This window comes from Malurus melanocephalus, unplaced genomic scaffold (genome assembly GCF_030028575.1).
Source record: "Malurus melanocephalus ecotype Western Australia unplaced genomic scaffold, MMel_1.1 scaffold_332, whole genome shotgun sequence".
Taxonomy (NCBI): Eukaryota; Metazoa; Chordata; class Aves; order Passeriformes; family Maluridae; genus Malurus; species Malurus melanocephalus.
In genome coordinates, this window is record NW_026623564.1 from 384458 (window position 1) to 397578 (window position 13121).

The 13121-nt window shown below is 36.1% G+C and overlaps 1 protein-coding gene across 2 annotated transcripts in view; it reads right to left on the reverse strand.

Moving 5' to 3' along the window:
- The window catches only part of CDKAL1 (CDK5 regulatory subunit associated protein 1 like 1), a 378644-nt gene that overhangs the window by 118355 nt on the left and 247168 nt on the right, over nucleotides 1-13121 (reverse strand). For both annotated transcript variants that reach the window (XM_057377905.1, XM_057377904.1), the window contains exon 10: nucleotides 11671-11816. In XM_057377905.1, coding sequence (XP_057233888.1) covers nucleotides 11671-11816 — 146 coding nt within the window. The remainder of the gene's footprint in view (nucleotides 1-11670; nucleotides 11817-13121) is intronic.

Here is a 13121-nt window from a genome sequence, read left to right on the forward strand (position 1 = left end):
CAAAGATGCAAGTGGTTTCAAAGGTCCACTTCCCATATAAAAAAATAGAAGAAAAAGGTATGATGCTGAGCGCAGTTGTGTGAGGTTTAACTGAAGGAGCTATTAAAGCAGCAGGTGAACCCTATTCATGACTTTGTAACATTCCTCTGACCTACTGTGAGAGSCTGAAGAATCTGCTAACGTGCCTGAACTCTTCACCACCAGATACACGAGATCTTCAGGGATTGCTCTTTAGGGCTCTCCCCTACCACACAGAAGCTGAAATGCAGGCAGGATAGAAAATAAGCATCTGTAAAGGAAAGCAGGAGGTTTAAGGAGAAAAGCAAGACACACTGACTTTCCTAAAGTAACTGAATGTTGGATGTCACCTTGGAAAAGGACTTCAGAAATGCTATATGAGCTACTTTGCCTTTAAGGAAAACAGGAGCAAAAGGAGAATCAATGATTACAGCTCAAATCCCCTTTTTCCTTCCAGCTAAAAAGCACACTACCTTCACAGACCAGGATGGCAGTGAACTCCCAAAATATAATGAAAAGCCTGAAATACATTGTACATGTGCAAAAGTACATAGAAAAATGCAAGATTTTAAAATCCTGTGCTCCAGAATCACAGCTAATAATTCCACAACAAGCTTTTTTTGGTCATAAGAGGTAGTTTTGCATTAACTGTGGCAACCTGCAGTGTGCAACAATGGCATCTCAGTATAACCACGGGCTATGAGCATCTATCAAACTTGCAAAGGCATCATTTTCCACAGGAAAAAAAAACATTTCTTTGGACCTGCTTCAGGTCTCAGGACTTGGCAGAAAGTTGCACAAGGAGAATACACACTCTTGCACCTTGAGGTTGTGCCTCTCTAAGCCTTCAAGTCTGGCTTCCTGTGGAGGCAGTGTAGGTGCTACTGGAGTAATCGAGAACTTGCACTGTGAGTGATTTACTTGACAAAACAACACACTGAATTTAGGAAGTAAATATTCTGAGGATGCCGTTGCGAGTTTCTGGCTTATGAATGACTCAATTATCAGAAAGATAAGGCATTCAAATGCAATGTGTTTTTTTTTCTCATAAAGGCAGTTTATTTATTTATGAAGGAAGCCCATAAGAAAATGAAAAAAAAAAACCCATTCACACAAATAGGAAAAGTCACATTTATACCAGGTCATTGAATACATTCTTGTTTCAGGGGAAGGAAAAAAAAAACCAACTCAGCAGATCAGAGGAAAAATCTCAAGATAGAAGTTTGAAAAGAAAGGATAAACTAATACCAAAAATTCATCCAGAGTATTAGAAGAGTATTTAAACAGCATGTGAAACAAGCTTTTGTGACAGGGTTAACAAGCAAAAGGAGGATGCTCAAACTTAACYAGAAGTCTGATGGAAAGGACAATTAATTTCTGTGCAAACTCCATGGATGGGATGGGAGCATATGCCATAGAGATGCTACATTACAAAAAGTAATTAAAAATCCCCAGCCATTGTCATTGTATAAACATAATCACAATTTGAATGCACATTTAGTTCAATGGAAAAAAACAATTTTTTGTTCTWAAGAATTATTTGAACATTTGCCTTAAGAACAAATATGTTTATTTGCATTATTAATGAAAACACAGAAATATTATCTCATCACTTAATGTCATAATTACTGTACTTCACTTAAATGCTGTCAAGTAAAAGCTGTATTTTGTGAAAACATACATTAAGAGACAGACTTCAGCTTCTGCTATTCTCATAATGATCAAAACTCTCAAAATACCTCACAAATTTGCATTCGGTAGAAAACATAACTAAATGATCTAAGGTAATCAACAGCACAAAAGCATGTTATGACCTATTGCCATTAATTCCATATGATATTTAAGACAAAAACGAAGCAGGAATGTAAATCTTAACATAAGCATATCTAATCTTTTATATCAAATTTTAAMATTTTTGAAGACAAAAACCAGACAACTTGGACAGTCTTTTTGTACATCACTCTGAAATAGTCTGGCAAAGTACTAACTGTTCTGTTCACTAAGTTGTGATAAATGGCAATAAGAACTTCCTTCCTGCAGAAAGGTGTATTGGGTTTATATTGGAAGGTTTGGGTAGTGGAGGAGACTGCAGGAGTATGCTACATGAAAAAATACTGGTCACAGCTGTGAGTCTGGCTGGCTTCCTTAGCCATTTCTAGGATTGCATRTGTGACTCAGGTACTCTCCAAACCTTAAGTCAGTAGTGTGGGAGTGCTCATSCCAGTGCAGTGGAGGAACCASGCTGGTCTATTGTCCAAACCCATARTCTGTCCACCTCCCTCACTCTGCAGAGTCTGGGATWCAGCCAGTACATGACAGACAGCAGATTTCCCTTCACCCAGACCAGTGGCTAAAAAAATAACTGTGGGACATGGACACACACACACATATAYACACACARATTTAGCAGCAGCCCTATGATCCACCACATGACATTTTTCAGATGCGTTTACCACTTCTGTAGTAACTTGGAAGCTTATGTTGAAGTTTGTCTCAATAAAAATCCTTCGGTGAAGATAAATAGCTCAGAGAGATCAATATTTTTGTTTAATACAAAGCTTTTTGTAGATGCCTGATTCAAATCTGTCAGGGTTTGTAATTGCCAAAAGGTATTACCCCAGAGCTGACTGCAAGTCTGTAGCAAACTGCATTCTGACCTAAGTGCTGCTTCTCTTGCTAATGGCCACGGCTTGCCCAGAGGCCAACCACAGAAAAACATAAGACTACTCATTTCCGTGGCCTCTGTGTTTTGCTAATAAGTATTTTCCTCAGTTTTGAGGCAAAATGGCTTACAATCAGCTTCATATTCTCCTGTGTGTAAGGCATTTGGACTCACTAACATATTTTCTAGCTTGAACTTGCATGTGAATTACATTTTCCTGTAGGTGGACTGAGAAGAATTTACGTTGCTTCTTCTGCCTTTACATGTAACCATATTTGCAATATTGTCCTCGTGTTATGAAGCAATTTAACATCCGTACTTTGTCAATTACTTCTATTAAACAAAATGAGAGTTCTACATAATGATGAGAAACAAAATAGAAAGACAAAAATAATTACTAGTGCATGAGATGAGCAGTTCAGCTGTGGAAAATAAACTTTCATCTGTTACAGTCACTACTCTTGTGCACAAACCTTTTAAGATTATGGGTCTGTGATTACTTTGCCATGTAATACTAAATTTACAACCATAAATTTCATTCTCATTAAAAAAGTGAATAATCAACTCTTGAGTACAGTATACAGACCAATATAAGATGCACATAAACACAAAATTGAGCTTAGCCAAAGTAATCTATATCACTGTCCCAAATGGATGTACTGACAAAACTCCTGGTTGCAGAATTATCATGGCTCTTTAATACAACAGTGGTTTAATTGGATGGCTACACTTTTAAAAGGTTTAAAAGGTTTTGCATATTTTCATTTCCTAGTTTTCTTAATTTAAGGAGTTTGTGTTTAAAGAAAATAACCATTAAAGTACTGATCAGCTATAGAAGTATTGCCTTTTTTATTTCTTCATTTTTTTTCAATTCTTTTCCCAAATCAAAAGTTCAACACAAATGTAAATTCAATCAGCACTTATCAGCTGGTCCACTACCACCTTCATCAAAAACTCCCTCGTCCTACACTGCCCTATATGATCAGAAAAACTTAATTACAAAATCAACTTATTACCTAGTATTATGACAAAAATCTGAAAAATGTACACATTGAAATGAACAAATACTTTTCTTAAATGTATAAAATATGAAAATTAATAGCATTTATCAGAAATTACTGATGCATATCTGAGCACTATGAAGTATACATGTATCTTGGATTTATATGTGCAGTAATCTGCTATCACAAATACTTATTCATCTTAATATATGTTTGGATAAGCTTAAAAGCTCAGGAACAAATTAAAACTCAGAATTACATGCCAAATCAATCAGCTGTTAAGGAAACTGATATGAATTATTGTTTTAAAAACAAATTAGCCTCCCCAAGTTCTAAGTTCTGTGTTTCAAGACAGTGAAAAACAATGAAAATATTCATTCAGAAAAAAAMCGAAAGTGATTTTAGTTATTTTGTTTAAAAACACTAGAGAAATATAGCCTCCCAGTAAGTACAAACAAGCATTTAAACTCATAAATATGAAATGCTTTAAGACTTACTTCCACTACTGCATGATGCTTACAATTCCTTCCTTATGTCCTTACTATGGATTTTATATCATTRCTTCCAAAGAACACATTCACATGCCCTCAGGGGGAAAAGGAAAAAAGATACCATCTTGCTACGCTGAAGAAACTGAATTGGATGTACTTTCCTAATTTCTACTCTATCATCTAACAATACTCCCACATTAGGATTTTACAGAAGAAAACTGCAGTTGAGGCTGCCCAGAAAAAGACGAGACTAACCATAACTGCATACAGAAAGTACCACTCCAAGCAACTTCACTACTTACATTTAGTAAAGACTAAGCCAGCTTGTATGCCAAGTATAATAATCAGATGAAATTGCTTTTGCATTTAATAAGGGCACATATCTTCTCTTTCCAGAAACCATTCAAAAAACGATTCCTCCAAATTTTGGCCGAAGCAGAGCATCATGGTGTTGTGACCTCAAAGGATTTGAGCTGCAAAAACCCTGTGTGCTTACTAAGTCTGCACTCAGCAAGCTGTGCTCATCCTGGGCACTTTATTTCCCAAGCTTCATCCTCCAGTTCTTACTATGGGAGTGGAACAGTTACAGGACAACCAGGAGAAAACCATCCAAAACTAACCCTCTCATAATGATTCTCTCTTGTCCAGAAAACCATGTGTATTATTTAGAAGAAAATGCTTTAAAATAGGAGTACTACGTACATCCTGCTTAARCAGGTTAGTACACAGATCCAAATTGTTCCCAGAATCCAAAGAGACTTCACATATAAAATGACAGAGCATACAGAAATTTTGAAATCGTAGTTTTCTATACAGTGTCTTCCCCAAAAATCAACAGGTTGAAGTTACATTTTAGTATCAACTAATCTTTAAAGTTGTCTGTACATTTGTAATTAGTTTATGTTAATGTCACATCACATGATTTGCTTTGGACTTCCATATTTGTATGTGTACATCCTCACATATGAACTACACTCTGACAAGATGCATAAACAACACAATAACTAAAACAGCCTTACCTACAGCCCATAAAATTCCAAAATCCTTGATGCATTTGGCATGAAAGACTCTGGTTAGCAAATGATGACGAGTAATTTCTAAAGTGGTTAAAGATCTAATCCGGTGYACTGTGACAGTAAAGAGGTCTCTCCATGAACAAACTGAAACCTGATTCAACGATCTGTTGAACAGTGAAGACAAAGATAACAAAGATGCAGATATTTCTTTCCCTCCTTGCAGTCCCCCTCTAGGAAAAGTACATTTCCTTGTGAAAAAGTAAGGGTACAACAGCATTAAAAAAAAATCCTGAAATACCTAATGCTTGTCTCTCCACAGTCAGTTCTAAAAAAAAACATACTTTTGAAATGTAAGTTGTTGAATGTTGATGTTCAAAAGATCCTAATGAAATTAATGGATTTGCAAGTGTTCAGCACCTTTGAAACCCCTTACCTAATTACACCTCTTTCCAAGACCTTGTGAATCAAATGCAGGGCAGGAAAAGTTATAAACTTAGCAAAATCCAAATTTAAGTTTCAAGACAACTAAAGACAACTAATCCTGTGGTAAAAAGGAGCTTGTCCATCAAAAGCTACGCTATGAAACACCAGGGTCAAGTCTAGACACAAACCTGAATGTACCTTTGTGCTGTGTGGTGAAAAACATACACATTTTAGGTTTTGCTGCTAATTCAATACCTTTTAAAGGCATTCAATTAATTTAAAACATTACAAAAAAAAAGAGACACGTTTGGCAAAGTGATTAGTTCAGACTCCAAGAGCAGACAAAAGACAGAGTAAAGAGAAGAGTCTAGAGACTGAGGTATAAAATTATAGATAAGTACCAAATACACTCAGCAATTTCTTAGCGGWGAACGTCATAAAGATTTTAAACAGATGACATTTGCATTTGCAGTAGTCAGACTGACAGAACAGATGTGCTAAAACCTATTAAAAAAAGCCCAAACCTGAAAGACTTGTCAAGGTTTGTTAGGGACACAATTTGCACGTCTGCAAAATGAGCTCAACAACGTCTCTCTCTGAGAAACAAAAGMGCATTTTGAGAAAGAAAATTATACAAAAATAAGTGAGGGAGTTGATACAGTCTACTTCATAATTACCTGCATTTTGAAAGTGAGTAGAAAAAGGTATGTAAAAATAGTAAATGGTTATTTTAAAATTATTCTTTTCATTGCTTTCAAATTCTAGTTTCAGTGTCACGATAGTGTGATGAAGAGAATACTGCTGCCACCAGGCTTGGGACAGCTTTAAAACTGCAGGTTATCTGGAATAGCTGCAAATTTGATGATAACTCATTTAGCTGTTTATCTTCTCATATGAACTTAGCAATATTCAGGAGCTTGCTATATGGACATCTTTCAAAACAAAATTATTTACAGTGACAAGTTATTTATGGTTTGGAATTTCCTTGATTATCCAAATAATAGTATTTGGAAACAACCTTTTGGGAAGATATTTCTTATTGGGAAGATGTTCATTAGTTCAGTCAGAAYTGACTGCTATAAAATAGAGACAATTTTTAAGCCAAAGACTTCTGAATGGCAAGACACACAACAAATACAGAAGGAGGCCATTATAACCAGCTGATCACACAAGCTCTCGTGGTACATGTTACAATGCCAAGAAAAGAAAAAACCTCACAATGGAAGATTGGTACCTGAGAAAGAAATTTGTCAAATTGCTCAGAAAGGCAAGAGTAGCCGTACTGAAACACACTGGRCAAAATTATATTGAGAAAGTGGACTGTGAAAAGTTCCATGCAGAAACACAGCTATTGCTGTGAAAACTACCCTGCCTAGGAGGAGACAGTACCAGGGTCCACTTTGCTCCCAGCCATGTTATTCCATCCTGAAGCAGCCTGACTAAGGCCCAAGCAGATGCAGCTTGGCTGCCACTGGAACAAAAGAGACAAAATCAGGGCAGATCAAAAGAAACATGAGACAGTGACTGCTGARTCCACCCTAAATCCTTAAAAACAGAATTAAGAGAGGCCTAGGAAGCTGCTGAAGCTATACCATTTATCAGCTTAACTCCTGTTAAAGCAATAGGCAAGTAGGGAGCCTCGCTGAAGGTAGCTGTCCCAAAAGGACTGTGTAACACCTTCTCTCAATTTGGACAGTATATCTAGTTTCATTGGATGCCAGGCATGTCTGTAACTGCTGGGCAATTAGGTCTTGAGTTTGCACTTGAGTGATTAATTYCCTTCCAAGCTTGTGATTTATTTTCCACTGCGCACATGTGCTACTTTAGGTCCTCTACTGCCTTTTTCCAATGGTATGTAATTATGCATCTACATATGCTGAAAAATCAAGACTTGATTACAGCTAAAAGTAATGGAGGCTCAGAGAGGCTTTTGAGTAGGTCTGATTTTAATGGAATCAGTGAAAAGAAACCCCAGAACTTTCTGGATGACAGAGCTTTGGCTTCTCTGGCAGCCCAAGTTTGCTGGCTTTTAGATGATATTGGAAAGCTTCGATGTTTCCAGTCTGAATTATGAGACAGTCTCAAATGAACAGCAGCAGCCACCCACAATTAATGTTAAGCTTCTATCTCAGAACACAAACAAAAACAAACTGGAAGGCAAACCCAGATTTTCCTCAGCATTACATTGTTTTCCAAAACAGAAAGGTATAGTGTTTCAGTCTAGCTCTAAATTTTCCTACTTTTTTATTCTTCTAGAATTTGGTTTTATAACTCTCCTATCAAGCAGCAGTGCAAGGAAAGATGAATATAAACTTCAATGAACATCATAATCACTTCACAAACCAATAAGGTGAGAGAATATAGTCTGGGCAACAAAAGCAAATAACATCTGGAAAACACATTACCAGTCTGAGGGTTTTTTAATGGGTATATATTCACATTGCTGATTATTCAGGCAATTACAGAATATGGCATTCAGACTCAGGTTTCTTTAACTAAAATATACTCCTATTGTTTGCTTTTATCATCAAAAGTAAATTTCAGGGGATTAAGTTTCAAAACTTCMAGATAATTAAAGCTGTCTTGTTCTTTTTGCAACTACAAACATCACCTTTCAGAAATATAATCTATGCTGAATCTTGAAAGTTGAGATCACTTGAAAAGCAACTCACATTATGATATAATGACACCAAAAATGAAGACTTTCTGATATAAGACTAAATTGGTCCCTGGATTAAATTTACTTAGCAGCAATTTCTAGAAGTCCTGTATTCAGCTGCAAACACATYGAAACAAATATTTCATGCAGGAATCATGTGAATAGTGAATAGTGCCTGCAGAATACTGTAATGGTCCCCAGAGACCAGACAGGGCACTAGTCCTTACAGACCATGCGCACCCTCTATATTCATTAATACACCCTCACTTTGTGCTGTTGCTCTCTAGAATTGTTTAGAAATCAATTCTCAGCAAATATACATATATATATATATATATATATATATGTAGATATATTTATCTCCACATATATGTAGATTGACCTATCAACTCCACCAGTGTTATTTTCCAGAATACTCGAATTTGCTGAAATTTCAGTGCAAAACAGTGCAAAATATGATAGAAGAGATTTCTAAAAAAKGGTATAAGACAAGGCTTCTGTACTTCAGTTTTTCACAGTCTAATGGATTTCCCTTTCTTGCTTTATATTCCATGCATTTTGCCACAGAACTCCATAATAAACAAAAAAATGTTTTCACCTGTTTGGGGAGAATGGTTCTGAAATACAAAGAGTTGCATWTCAAAAGCCAGCACTAGAACATCATACTGATTTTTAAAGTTCATTTCTATTGCTTATGCCTGCAGAGAGTTCTCAAAAAGAGGAAAATTGTGACATTTCTAACTTCACAGAAACAGAGTGTCGAGAATGTTTCATTCTTTTAAAAAAGTGAGTTTCAATAGAGAGTCCTCTGCCTGGAGTACTCTTGGAGAACTTTAATTTCTCTATAAGGTATTCYGTGCTCAGCAGGATATATATAAATACCCACTCTGAAGAAGACACCTCTGCAGTCACTCATAGCTCTCCAGAGGAAGAAAATGCATTGTTTCTTCTTGGGGAAAAAWGCCCCAGAGTGTTTTATTGGCATGAGAAAAAGATTCAGAAATCACKTGGTGTATCTTTGGGGTTCCAAAACAAAAATTATGGCATGGTTAATTCTTTTCCTTTTTCCTTTCATTTTTACTTGCTTTATTTAATTTTTATGTGCTTAGATGTTCGAATGTAAATTATTAAACMCTGAACTGATAGCCGTAACATTCCTTGATGCTTAGCTTTACTTCCTCAGCAGGTCGGCCTATATAATTTTTGGATCAATAAAACTTTTGGTGAAGTTAATATCAGAGCAGCTGCCACATGCTAGAGACAAAGATGACATATGGAATCTGCTTATAAATCCTTGTACATTTTGTCTAGGAAGCTTCTAGATGACTTTATGGCCCCAGCAATAGAGAAAGGAGATATATGGGGTTCTACTTTTGGTTTATTTTACCAATTTGATAAATGGGAGATAGAAATAATCCCTTTTGGCTATTAAAGTAGTTTAAACACCTATTTAATTTTAGTTATTCTGGCTCTAGGCTCTGGAGTTGTCTGCAGCCTCGTCAAATTCTGGCAAATTTTGTGCTGAAATCTTTATGGGACTATCTACATGGAAATGTAATACTGGCTGCTGTCACAAGAATAMAGTCCACAAACGAAGATGCTATGCTCTTAAGTGCAAAGAAAAAAACCTTTCATTTTACAGATGAGCACATGTTCAAATATCCAGAATATTTTCTCTGCCTTGCATAGCTTCTTTTTCCTGCTGCCACACGGTACAAAGAACTTTCCATCTTAATATCTGGAGACTATTTTCTAACAGGAACTTCTAGATAATTTGGTAGTTTCTTAACAAGCAGGATAAATAAAGTTTATTATTCTTTAAAATCAAGACATCGAACCAGTTTTCTTCCTTGTTAAGTTCACTACAACAAACGCCCTGGAAAAAGACGTATGACATACATTACTGTAGACTCAGCAACCAGCTGGGTTAAATTTGGGTATTAAGTAATTCCCTCTTTTCTGTGTGCAAGAGCTGAATGATTTAATAAATCCCCATATGCCCCAACATGTGCCAGCTATACTAGGTTATCGAAAATCCAGCTGCTGTTATGATCATAGCTGCCAATGCTAAAACTACTGAAGAGAATAATGAATCAGCTTCAAGTCAACTAAGACGTAAACCGACACAGTTCCCCTTAAGATACGTGGGAATAYAATACAACTGTTAATTAAAAACTAACACTGATCCATAGTCACATGAAATTTAATGCCAAGAATTCATGGGCATTGTTTGTGGTGGAAAATTAATGCAAATCAACTGTATGAAGACAAGCAGCTCCATTTCCATCAGTTGTCCAAGATGCATAGGAATGTCCTATAACTTACACATTCAGCTTGCAAATTCTACTGTGTCACGTTTGTTTTTCTTTCTTATTATATTATATATAATTCCCATGCAGCCATTACATGACATGTTTTACRYAGCTAGACTTCTGAATTYTYCAATTATCACAGAAAACTGATTATGAAAATGATTATGAAAATATTTTAATATTTTAGTGTTTTAATGCAATCTAAGAGTCAAAAGTACAATGCCACTGCCCTTAAGTCATTGAACAAGCGCACAAACAAAGGAAGCAGAAAGAGAGAAAGTAGCCCAACAAGGTGTCAGAAATTATTCTCCAGATACATATTTTTTGGACACTCGGTGCAGAAATATCCATCAAAATATGKCACTSTTAACTTTTTAAAAGCAAAGAAAATACTTCCTTGGATAGTAAATTATTAYTTGTAGTTACAAAAACTTTGCAGGTGGATGGAGCTTTCATCCTGGTATAGTAGTCTAAGTAAATATATTAATGATACATTCATTAAAATATTCATTCATTCTTCATTTCTCACAATTAGCTCTGTTGTTAAGGGAAATAATTTTGAAATTAATCTGGAACTCATCAGTCACCTAAGCAAGATTAGAGTATTGTTATATTGATGTAAATTTACGTAAGATATAGGATATAAAATACATATTAGAACAAACAAACACACACAGAAAACCAACCCATTTACATTTGCCAGAGCTGTATCATCTCTAGTACACAAAGTGTGCAATGCTCAAAAACCACATGAAAAACAACTTCAGTAACTCCAACTTCAAGCACTCTATATATAGTAGTTTACGTATAAAAGATAATTTAAGAATGCATTATTTGAAAAAGATTAGGAATATATTGACAAATTAAAAGCATGTCATGCAGAGATTTAAGATGCTTATAAAAGCTTAAGCAAAGGGGCCAACCACATCAAGAGGCTTACAGAAAACTCAAAGACTTTGAAAGCTTAAAGAACCTCATTTTTTTCATACCTTAATTATGAGGTTGCAAATAATTGTGTTTTCAGCCACATGTTCCTGACATTGCAATAAACCCAACACCGTCATTTTCTCAAATATTAGTAGACTTACTTTTCTTTAAGGAAATCCACTACTTGTTTGAAGTCTGCCACACAGTATTCTCTTTTCATGTCCATGAGCACGCTGTCAGAAGCTGACTGGACTGGTATGTGCAGAAAAGCATATACTCTTGGATGATTAAGAATCTTGGCCATTTCCTAAAAGTGATTAAAAGAAAAAGAAGCTTTAAAGCATTATGAAAAAAAAATAAAAAAAAAAAAACCAACCAAACTTATTTAAATTAATATATGGGGTAAGTATCAGTAGTGGTACTTCTAAAACCCAAACAATCCTAAATTGCCGCAGGCCAGTCTGAAGCAGTAGGGAAAGGTGAAAATATCTGAWAGCAATTTTGTTCTAAGAGAAAATAAGAAGAAAAACAATGAAATGGAATTTCCTTTGAGACAGGGATCATATTCCCTGTGTAGTATTGATCACGCAAATAAAAGAAARTTTTAGAAGCAAGGTATTGTGAAAATTGGTGATTTCAGACAGTGGCTGTTTTCAGAAGATGGCAAGGGTTTGTTGCTTTCTTGTCGGAGTGAAGTAACTTCTCAGATACAGCTGTGAGAATGTCTACAACTGAAGCATCCCTAAAGTTGGCCAGTTGCTAATCAAAGTACACCTCATCATTTGCAAACCTGCGCCAATACTGGTCTGAAATGTTACCTGTGTTACTTCAGAAAAGAGAACAGAAATTAAAAGTGCTTGGCTATAAATAGAATTAATCAGGGGGCAGCTGAAAAATGGAGTGATGGCTTGGAAAGAGCCAGGATGTTACACATTTTGTAGAAGGTCAGAATGAATGCAGAAGGTCAGAAAGAAAAAAAAAGGAAAAGTAATAGCAAAATGCAAAAGCAAACCTCCTAGTGAAAGCCAAACCAAACCCCCAGCTGAGGCTTGGCAAGGTGATGGAATRTGAATGGAGAATGGAATAGGGTGAGTGGAACCTATTTCTTTCATTTTTATTCTTTACACAATTAAGCACATGCAGTCAAGCAACTACTTCTRAAAGTTGAGACCAGCCAGCATCTATATTGTGTGCAGTATGGCACCATACTGCTTGTTAATCTTTGTCCTGCAACAAATAAGTGAACTTGGACAAAGAACCATATTCCATGARCAACCAGGTTTTCATGTAAGGTTTTCCTTTTCTCCCTGTGCTGTGGGCATACGGGAAATGCCCTGGGACTGAGCACCGTACTGCCTGCTCTTCTGCCAGGTGCATTCTGCATGCTCCAGTCAGGCTCACTCAGGCCATTTCTCCTGTTTTCCCTGATGGCACAGATATTCTGTCTGACAACACATACTGCTGCCAGATTTAGCTTTTAAGATGCAACTATTTACAAATTCCTTCCAGATCATTAATCAGCAATATTAGTCACGCATCTAGATTTTCTCTCTGTATTTCTACAAGGCTGGCCCAGATTGTTCAAAGAGAAGGCAGGCATCCTCATGCCTTT